General features: G+C 41.1%; 1 protein-coding gene and 1 long non-coding RNA gene across 13 annotated transcripts in view; one reads left to right on the forward strand and one right to left on the reverse strand.

The window, feature by feature from the left end:
* Window positions 1-10,379, forward strand: part of LOC309663337 (cyclin-Y-like protein 1) — a 117,403-nt gene extending 107,024 nt beyond the window's left edge. For all 10 annotated transcript variants that reach the window (XM_082467256.1, XM_082467259.1, XM_082467255.1 and 7 more), the window contains 3 exons: window positions 2,751-2,917; window positions 6,199-6,361; window positions 7,920-10,379. In XM_082467256.1, coding sequence (XP_082323382.1) covers window positions 2,751-2,917; window positions 6,199-6,361; window positions 7,920-8,036 — 447 coding nt within the window. In that variant the 3' untranslated portion in view covers window positions 8,037-10,379. The remainder of the gene's footprint in view (window positions 1-2,750; window positions 2,918-6,198; window positions 6,362-7,919) is intronic.
* On the reverse strand, window positions 1,206-5,334 carry LOC309663408. 3 transcript variants are annotated; one of them, XR_014265237.1, is made up of 4 exons: window positions 3,525-5,334; window positions 2,589-2,641; window positions 2,157-2,276; window positions 1,206-2,003 (listed from the first exon to the last, which is right to left on the reverse strand). It is a non-coding gene; the product is annotated as an uncharacterized lncRNA (long non-coding RNA). The 3 variants fall into 3 exon arrangements; XR_014265238.1 differs by lacking the exon at window positions 2,589-2,641 and having other exon boundaries at window positions 3,525-5,333; XR_014265239.1 differs by lacking the exon at window positions 3,525-5,334 and having other exon boundaries at window positions 2,589-2,755.
* Window positions 10,380-10,622: the final 243 nt, after the last annotated feature.

Below are 10,622 nucleotides of genomic sequence, written 5' to 3' on the forward strand. Positions count from 1 at the left end.
TGAATCTGAGCTAGAGGGAGGGAATTAAGTGTAGCTGTTCAAATGCAGAGAAAGTATGTAAAATAAAAAGTGGGTAGAAGATAGATCCTACTAGGGACTGTCAGCACTTAAGGGACAGATCCCCAGAGGAGTGGCTACAGTGGTAGGAAACCCAGCAGAGAACCCTAAGAGACACCAGGAGAGGTTCAAGAAGGAGAGTATGGTCCAAACGCTAAATGCTACCAAGAAGTTGCTCATGTCATAAATACCATGTCACTGAATACCTACTCTGTGTCACTTTTCTACATGTGGGGGGTGGAGGAGAGAACAAGTTGGATAAATAAAGTTCTTGCCTTTATGGAGCAAGTGTGGAAGACGTAAAATTTTTTTTTTTTTTTTTTTTTTATCGGAGTACAGTTGATTTACAGTGTTGTGTTAGTTTCAGGTGTATAGCAAAGTATAAGTGTTTTTTTTTAATGAGTGGTTTTTAAAAGATGACTATTTCAAGTAGTGGTAAAAACCATGAAGAGAAAGCAAGGTAAAGGGATAAAGTGATTAGAGGGGCTTACTAGAAAGCTCAGGAAGAGCCTCTTCAAAGAGGTAATGTTTGAACCCAGGACCTGGCTGAACTGAGGAAGATCAGGTACGCTGGCATTACGGGCAGAGGGGACAAGTGCAAGGCTCTGAGACAGGAACTTGTTCTGTGTGTTCAAGGAAAAGCAAGGTGGCCATTGTGATCCGAGCGGGGAATGAGGGAAAGAGCATAGGTGATGAGGTCATGGAAGGACAAGGCCGTACCGCACAGGGCCTCGTAACTTGCAGGCCACGGGAAGAAGGTATTTGTTTGATGGGAAACCTCTGGCAGATCTGGAGCAGGCGCATAAAGTACTCTTAATTTAAGAGGCTCTCCTGGCTGCTTTGGGGAGAACAGACTGTAGTCTGTTGGGAGGCAGAGAAGTTAGGCAGTGGCAGCGATATAAGTCAGAAGTGACAGACAGAAAAGCGGTCAGGGTACCAGTGAAGGTAGAGATAACAAGAAGTTCTAACAGATTGGAGCAGGATACACTCAAGTGCAGGTTTTTGGTCTCAGCGACTGGGCGTGTGGCAGTGCTCTTTCATTTATGAGGGAAGGCCTGGGGAGTGGAGCTCTGGGACGAAGAGCTCTGGGTTGTTTGTGTGAAGGCACCGGTGACCACGGCAAGAGTAGTCTCTGTAGACTGGTAGCAGCAGGAGGCTGACTGAAGTGGGTTAAGGAGAGGATGGGAGATGAGGAGCTGGCCTCAGCCCTGAGGACGCCGTCTAGGGGCAGTGGGGGACAGGCTGGGGACATGGAAGCATTCACACTGGAGGAAGCCTCTGACAGAGAGGGAGAAGTTGTTCAAAAAGAGACTAACTGTGGGCACAGTGCTCTGCAGAAGTGAGGTGGGATCAACTTCATTCATAGGAGAGTTAGCTTCAGTGAAAAGAAAGAAATCTCGCTTCCTCCGAGACAGGAGGGCAAGTGGGATAAATGAATATCGGCACGTGTACCAAGTTTGCCAGTACAAAGGTGAGAGGAAGTTGAGAGGTTGCCAGTGTCGTTTCAGTGCCTCTAATTAGTCCCATAAAGTAGAGAGTTGAACCTTGCGGGGAGAGTCGTTCTTAGGGTACTAGAGAGTGCTGAGTTCTTTGGGGAATGGGAGCCGAATTTCACTAAGAACATATAATCTCAATACCCGTGTTTGAAAACACAGTAGAGTTTGGAGGGCATGGGCGAATCTGAGCTGTCAATCTGATAACCCTTCAGAGAGTAAACAGACTCTTTCAAACTGGACATTTTTCTTTTTGTCAAATGGCATATACACTCTTCTACAGAGGTAACAACAAATCACAGCTTACCTCTCTAATCTTTGCTCAGCTGTTAACTCCATCCAGTTCTTTGTAGGGTAGACATTTGATACATGTAAAAGAAACCATGAAATCATCTCACAAACCGGCAGGTTTAGAGGAGCCCCAGGGATACAGACACAGGCAGGTCTTCCCACCTTAAACCCAAAAGAATTGACTAAGCTGCAGATTATGTAAGACAGAAATGAATAATGAAATGATAACGGAGATGTGAAAAATTGGGGATATGAAAAGGACTACCCTTTGTATGCATGTGTGTTCCTTAAAAAGGCACCAAAATATGGGAATACTTGACAGTTGTAAAGCCCCTTTGTACTGCCTGTCCTGCTGTGCCACGCAGCAGCCACTGGGAGGCTCTCTTGACCACCAGTTTTTATCTTCAAGTTCATGCCACAAAAGGACTGGTGACTCTGAAGAGAAGGTAAAGATGTGCTCAGTCTTACCAGAATTTTACACACTCAAGCGTTATGTAAAATCGCCATGCAACCACCACCAGTCTTGTAGTTAACATTGCACGTGATAGGCACTCAAGCATTTACTGAACAGTTGAAGTCGACACTGGGCTGTATGTGCTGCCCTTGACAAGTGGGAAGGTAATAATACAATGCGTGTCTTTAGAATGCCCTTTGCTGAGATGTCCTTTCATTCCTGTGACCAAAATTGGGTTGGAAATTCACACGGGCAGAGTAGAAATATCAGACTCACAGAAATATCTGACTTACAACTGTGACCTGGCCTCTGGCCTTGGCTTGGCTGAGCAAAGTCTTTGTAGAACCTAGGAATAAAAGGGGTGTCAAAAAGAGATGAAATCTGTCATTCCTAACAATTCTTATCACAGCACTTAAACTGAACTAAAATCAAAGATCAGTGCTCTACTTTTGCAGGTTTACTTAGAAAGGCTTTTAACTTATGCTGAGATCGACATTTGCCCCACTAACTGGAAAAGAATTGTTTTGGGAGCCATTCTTCTTGCCTCCAAGGTTTGGGACGATCAGGCTGTATGGAATGTGGACTACTGCCAGATCCTCAAGGACGTTACAGTTGAGGACATGTGAGTTTGTAAGGTTACCGTGAACTTTCTAACCATTTTCCAATACCTCATTTGCTCTCATAAAGTTTACATTTTTAAGAAATGTTACATTTTAAGAAAGGTTACCTTGTGCAGAGAGCTGAAATAGACATAAAATTACAGCCTTCTTTCTATCTAGCTGTAGTATAACAATTTGTATTTCCCCTCATTAATTGGTAGGTCTTGATGTGTTATTGTTGTAATATTCTGCTTGATAAATTGAAATTATTTTTCTGGTGGTTTTTGCCAAACATTTTACAAGCTCACTACCAGAACAACATGGTACAGTAAGTAACTTGACAGCTTTCTTAAAGCTGTCTACCAGGTCCAGTCCATTTTTAAGGGGCACATGCCTGGTCTTTGAAGCAAGTGGCCACTGTTAAGGTCTTAGGGCCTCTAGACTACTGACAGGTTATAATTTCAACCTGAGTCACACATTGTGTATTTGCTTTTGCTGGTCTTTTTCTCCTTTTTATCTGAGGTTCTGTTGTTACAGAAACTATGATGTACAGGTAGCCACATATAAAGGTTTCAGATCCCTGTGTTCCTGTCTCCTCCCCTAAAGTCTGCTGAGTTAGGAAACACCTACCTCTCAGGTAGTCCGGGAAGCATCCCTGGGGCCTCACCCAGGGCACTCAGCAAACACAGCGGCACTTTGTGGGGCCTTGAGTTAACTAGGCAGGTTCTCCTCACAGATGGCACGCTCACATTGGCATGAAACGCCAGGCTTCCAATCTGGCTCTGGTGAAGGGCCCCAAGGGTGGGAAGCAGGATGAGCCAGAGAGGTAATTCCAGCAGACTCTCGAAGTGCCCGCTTGACAGTGAACCTGTCTTTGTGGGTGGCATTCAGGAAAATGTGAAAGGACACCTCTTGATTATATTGGACAGCAGAGGCCGATCAAGATGGCAGGCAGGGGCAAGAGTTTGTTTTTGTTACCTTTGCCCCTTACTCTAGATAATTCACAATTACCAAAGTGCATATTTACAGCTGAAGCGAGGAAAGTTGTGACTAAGAGAAGGGACCAGTGACTGTCAGTAGCTGTCAAAGTGGCTTTTGGTGAAAATGCCCACTTTGGTGATCATGTAAACCAGGTGGTCGTGGTGATATTGCTGGTAGCAATCTTAGCAAACAGTGGAACAGCAGATAATGAATTTGAAATGAATAGAAGTACTTTTGGAAGTTGCAGAAACTAAAGTGACGTTGACCAACACTATCATCAGTCTTTAAACTGGTCCCTTGAAGGAAGGAAAATTTGTAATCGTGAACACCATCCCTGCCATGATGGCAGCTGAAATTTTCTCAGAATCTGCAACTGAGCTGACTGGGGCTCTGGTTCCAGGTACAACATCCGAGAACATGCAGGGAAACGTGTGGGTGTTCATAGACATTGAGCCCAGGAGCATTGGCGGCACTGTCCAGCTATGAAGAAACTAATTCTAAACAACGCTTTTCTGTGTAGAACGGAGAATCACCAGGAGTTATGTTTATAATAGGCTGCTTTTGTTTATGATCTTTGGGAGTTGGAAAGCATTGCAACAAAGTGTTTAATACACATTTGTTTCATCCCTCTGCTGTTGACTACTATTTGTAATGGTCTCATTTTGAGTCTGAATTGAAAAATTGCTGTCTATCAGCTTTTCCTTAAAACTTTCTAACATCTCTGTGTCTTGTTAAATATATATTTCCCTTCAAAAGAGTAAGTTAAACTGAGCAGCTGCTGTTCAGACAGTTTGCTGCGCCTGTAAGTGGTAGGCTCTTCAGCCACCTAGCCATTTAAAAACAGCAAAAAACACAGAAGATGCATATTCTGTAGGCATAATGCTTTTCTTCAGTGATTAAAGCTCTATTAATAGACATGTTAATCCTATGAAGTACTGTATTTCCACACAATTAAAATGTATTAGTGGAGAAAATATAAAAGGGATAGTGAAGTGCATTTATTCCTGTAGTAAATTAAGTCCTGATTAGCTGATTATCAAAACATTATCTGATTTACATTTCTATAGACTTCTGGCCGTATGAACAGGAAATTAATTTTGGAAGTAGGTTCAGTTAGGTTTAAAGTTCAACAAATGAGAAACCTCATTTCTGCTCATACTCTGCTCTCCATACAGGAGAACATGGAGCATTTGTTGATTTATCCAATGGATAAAATATTAACACTTGAAAACCAAGAAACCAAATGTATTGTAAAATAAGCCACTTGCATGTTTGTTTGGGTATTTATCATTTTTATATAATCAACTCTCTAAAGTGATTGCTGTGAAAAGTGGTAAGATTTACTCTAACTTTATATTTATTTACTTAAACATTTGGCAAGCAAATGGCTGGATATGGTCATATAGCAGAAGCCTGCTCCCAGCACTCTACTTTCCCACTTCATTGAATTTGCCCTCTGTGGGCGTGTGCAGTCTGTCCCGGCAAGGGGCGGTAGGTCTGAACATTCTGGGCTGCTCTCCTAACACCGGGGGCAACAACTGCTCTATCAGAGGTCGTATCGTAAAGTGGGTTTAGTCTAGCTGAGACATAATCTTACTGCCTTCCTAAGCTTAAAAAGTGCATCCTGTCCTGTCATGGTGACGACAACTCACCCTAGTAAGGTTTTAAGGTGAACAGAAACTTGCATCATGCCCTTTGACACAGCCCCATGCACGGGGTGGGGGTGGGGGTGGGGGGATTCCCTTTCCCATCGAATGTAGCTTATTTATTTATTTACTTGAGATGAATCCTTGTTGCCTCAAGAGTTTTCCCCCCTCAGAGATAATAGCAGTGGCTCTCGATGGATTCATTTGTTGCCGTGGTGATGTGCCCACTCCTTTTGTTGGCTCGTCTCTACTTCAGTAAGCCCCTTCCTGTCATCAGCCCCGTGAAAATGTCTGCAAGTTCTTCAGAGCTAATAAACAGCATACATCATTCCTTTCATCTGATCACTAGAGCGGGGCCTCGTGAGTGAGTGTGGCGCATGAATCGTACAGCTGCACTACTGGAACTCTGAAGAATGAGCCCCTGAGTCAGCAGCATGAGTGCATAAGAGGGCCATAACCTCTTCCCCCTTGTCCCAGACTCAAAGTGCTGGGACGCAGAAAGGACCACAAATAGCTGTACCTTGTTTGAACATTAGGGTATTAATCCAGCTGGGTAGCCATTATTTGTTTCAAAACAGTATTTAGAGCCATCCTAGTAGCTCAGAATGGTATTTTTGAAGATAGCCCAGTTGACTAAAATTGTCCTGTGTTGGTTTTGTCTTCTCCTCCTCCCCCAGGAATGAGATGGAAAGGCACTTCCTGGAGCTACTTCAGTTTAATATTAATGTTCCTTTCAGTGTGTATGCCAAATACTACTTTGACCTTCGCTCCTTAGCAGATGACAACAACCTGAATGTTCTATTCACTCCTCTTAGCAAAGAAAGAGCACAGAACTTAGAGGTAAGGCTGTGAAATCACTAACTGGGGTTTTCTGTCAGCCACCGAAGCCACACCTGTAGCTAAATTATATTAAGCAGTGATTAGGAAAATGGAAAGCTGTTAACAGTTTGAAGAGCTTATTGACCCGTTGGCATCATATTTCCTGTGTCTTTTATGGTTTATACAGGGATCCCACATTATAAAAAAAAAAATTGTCTCTTCTGTAACCATAATTCAGAATACTTTCAATCATATTTAATCTGTTCTTAATGGTTTTCCATTTGAACCTCTACACTTACATATAACCATACATGAATAATTTCTTAAAATTGTATCCCTAATCATATGTACCTACATAATCTACTTACCACTCTTAATTGTCTTTTTTTTCTTTTTTATAATTGATGTTTTGGACTATTTCTACTGTCTTGATATTTTTAATAAATAAATAAATGTATTTATTTATTTATGGCTGCATTGGGTCTTCGCTGCTGCACACGGGCTTTCTCTAGCTGCGGCGGGCGGGGGCTGCTCTTCATTGCGGTGCGCAGGCTTCTCATTGCAGTGGCTGCCCTTGTTGCAGAGCACGGGCTCTAGAGCGCAGGGTCAGTAGTTGTGGCGCACGGGCTTAGTTGCTCCTCGGCATGTGGGATCTTCCCGGACCAGGGCTCAAACCCGTGTCCCCTGCATTGGCAGGCGGATTCTTAACCACTGCGCCACCAGGGAATTCCCTCTTAACTGTTTTTTACTCAGCTTGCAGTTCGTGTGTGTGTGTGTGTGTGTGTGTGTGTGTGTGTGTGTGTGTATGTGTATCACAGTTCAGTCCCATGAGTTTATTAGACAAAGCATCCGTGGCTAACCTGAGAGACCTATACTTGGAAGGTATAATGTGGATTCAGATACTGGATGTAGAAAGTACATGAGTTTTTAATATAAATGGTAACGTACATGGAACAAAGTAATACTTATGGCTTATGATTTTTGGTGGGTATACAGCAAAATTCACAACTGAAATGAACACATTTAAAATTGATACTTTCTGTGGTACCTTGGTGGTACTTTAGAATAAGATGTTTTTCTACCATAATTTATGTGCAAGTGAAATAGCACCTTTCAGCGCTTGTCATTAGACCTCTCCTACCTTCAGCACATACCTACCTGATTAAAATTTTCTTAGAGTATGTAATAACTAATGAAAACTGAATGGAAGTTGAATAGCTGAGTAAACACTGATTTTGCCCAAGTGTATGTCCATTACGTTTAAGGATCACGTGTGTAGGTAACAGATGATATTGCTATTAGGAGCCTATCATTAGGAACCCAATTTTTAAGTAACTCTAAGTTATTAGGGCAAGTTACCCCTTGCCCCAGCAATCTAATCATAGCCCTTAAAGGTTATTACCTTAGGGAATTGTCAGTTAGTGTAGATATCAGCTATCCAAAGTAGCAGTAACTATGAACTATCTAAACGAATGTAGATGTGTGGCTTATCAATGATGCTTTTTTTGTTTTTTTAAGGTCCGAACATTTTCTTTTCCCCCCTAATTATACCTATGTTCTACCTGATTGACTTTCCTAGGCCATTTCCAGATTGTGTGATGACAAATACAAAGACGTGTGTAGAGCTGCTATGAGAAGGTCTTTCAGCGCTGATAATTTCATTGGTATTCGGCGCTCCAATGCCATCCTCTCTTAAGGGAGAAGTGAGGGGTTGTAACATCATAAACCCTTCGAAACAAAGACTGGAGAAATATCACCTCTCCTGCTCAGAAACCAGCAAAGTTAGTATTTTCACCTTAAAGAAAGACATTGAATTCAAGAGACTCATGGACAAGCGAAGATTATGCTCATAGGAAAGAACGGGACCTCGTCAATGTAACACGCTCTTCTGTCCTTTTTATTGTAAACAGAGTTACAAAACCCACTCCAAAGCTAAAAGCTCCCAATCCACGCACAGATATCTGCTCCCAATCCACGCACAGATATCTGATAGCTGTGAGCTATGTGAGGTTTTTTAATTAATAGTTTAAATTTTTAGACTTTAAAGACACTAACTATATAACTTCTATGTTTTTCTTGCCTCACTGTCCCATACTGCTGCATATTCCTTTAGAATCAGTGCAGTATTACCATCAAAAAATGGGACTCCAAAAAAAAAAAACAAAAAAAACAAAAAAAACAAAGAAACAAAAAAACAAAAACAAAAAAAAAAGAAAAAAAACATGGGACTCCTAACAACTCATAAAGCCAAACTTCGGAACAGACTGTTGTAGCATCGTTAGGTTTTGCAGGGTTCTTCCTCCCTACTATATCATTGAAGCTGCTAGTCATTATTGGCAATCAATTTAAACCAAAAAGCTGCTGAATAACACATGTCATCCAAATTCTTTGCAGGCAGTACTTATTAGCATATTAGCATGTTTGCGATCATAAACAGAGAAAGTAGGTTATTTCCTTCTATTGGGTCCGTGCTGCATTTCTTGTTAACTATAATGGTGCTTCTGATTTTGTGATGATTTTCCTCTTTGTTATATACTTGTGTTAAAGGATATTTTCATAATTCCAGCCAACATGGTGGTCCAGTAATTAACAAGCCGGTGATGAAATAGAAGGTGTCCCAAAAGTCTTAGAACAATTTTAAGCTTTAATATAGTGTGCTTGGATACTCCAGAACACTGTCGCAGAAGTATAAATGCTAGACTGGCAAAACATCACTTGAAACTTTAATCGAATTTCTTCTAAACTCATTTACTTTTGTACATTTTAAACATTAAGCTTTTATTTTTTTATTTTTTATTGTTTTAAATGAATTAATTTATTTAATGGCGTGTTAGGTCGTTTCTGTGTGAGGGCTTTCTCTAGTTGTGGCAAGCGGGGGCCACTCTTCATCGCAGTGCGCGGGCCTCTCACTGTCGCAGGCTCTCTTGTTGGGGACACAGGTTCGAGCCCTGGCTTGGGAAGACCCGTGAGCCACAATTACTGAGCCTGCGCGTCTGGAGCCTGTGCTCCGCAACAAGAGAGGCCGCGATAATGAGAGGCCCGCGCACCGCGATGAAGAGTGGCCCCCACTTGCCACAACTAGAGAAAGCCCTCGCACAGAAACGAAGACCCAACACAGCCATAAATAAATAAATACATAAATTTTAAAAAATAAAAAATAAAACAATAAGCGCTTAACGTTTAAAATTTACAAAACTAAATGAGTTTAGAAGAAATTCGATTAAACTTTCAAATGATGTTTCGTAAGTTTGTGGCATTTATACTTCTACAAGTATCAAAGCTTAAAATTGCACTAAGACTTGAGGGGATACCTCCCCTCCTCTTTTTAAAATAGTCCTTTGCAAGGCTGGGCTGCTTACCTGCTTGATCACCTAAGTTTCTTTTTTCTAGATTTGGTAAAGGAATTATGAACAACAGTGTTAATTCACATGTAATAAATTGAAAGGAACTGGACCCTAATAGTAGGGACAGGAGAGTAAGTGATACGAAACAGCTTTTCTATCCTGTGTGTTAACCTGGCTGTAGGTGTCTCACTTCAAGTTCTATGTAAGAGGAAACATATAAACCTTAGGAACCCTTACCTCAGGCTTTAAAAGGCAGGGAGGTCCAGTAATCAGTCTTTTTGGAGATTGGTAACGATGTCACCTAAACTTGAAATATTAAAAAAAAAAAAAAAAAAAGTGTTCTCAACTATGTGAAATCTTTCTCCTCCTACCTTCTCAAATGTAATCCTAGGAATTTTGCCTGTAAACAAAGCATTTCTGGGCCAGAAGTACTTTCTCTCTTTATAGCAAGGCTTCACATTATACTGAGTGCTGCAGGTTCCATCATTTTTAAGGGACAGAGACATAAATGATAAATTATGGTATATAAAATACTACAATCTACCACCTCAAAAAATATTGTTTATGGAGTTTGGAGCTTGGAAATTCAAGTACTGATTGCAGTTTTATTTTGAAAAGAATGCTACAACTTATGTGGTTTTTCTTCCTCATGTTTATATTAAAAGAAAAGCTAATAAACTCTATTTTAATTAAAATATATGGCTACTGTGTTTGTAACACTTCTCACTATTCACATAACATTACAACTCTGCCTAACTCAAATGTTTTCAGTCAGCTCTGATAGTCGGGCCTTAAAGCATTTTCCAACTAACCATTCATAAGTTGTTTTGACCCCTGCCTTTAGTTAAGATGTAGACATTTATTTCTTCAGCTTACGCTCTTTTCAACCTGAAGATAATCTAGTACACTTAAAATCACTGGCTACAGTGCTCAGTGGC

Source organism: Balaenoptera physalus (assembly GCF_965194825.1).
Source record: "Balaenoptera physalus genome assembly, chromosome: 6".
In the NCBI taxonomy this organism is placed as follows: Eukaryota; Metazoa; Chordata; class Mammalia; order Artiodactyla; family Balaenopteridae; genus Balaenoptera; species Balaenoptera physalus.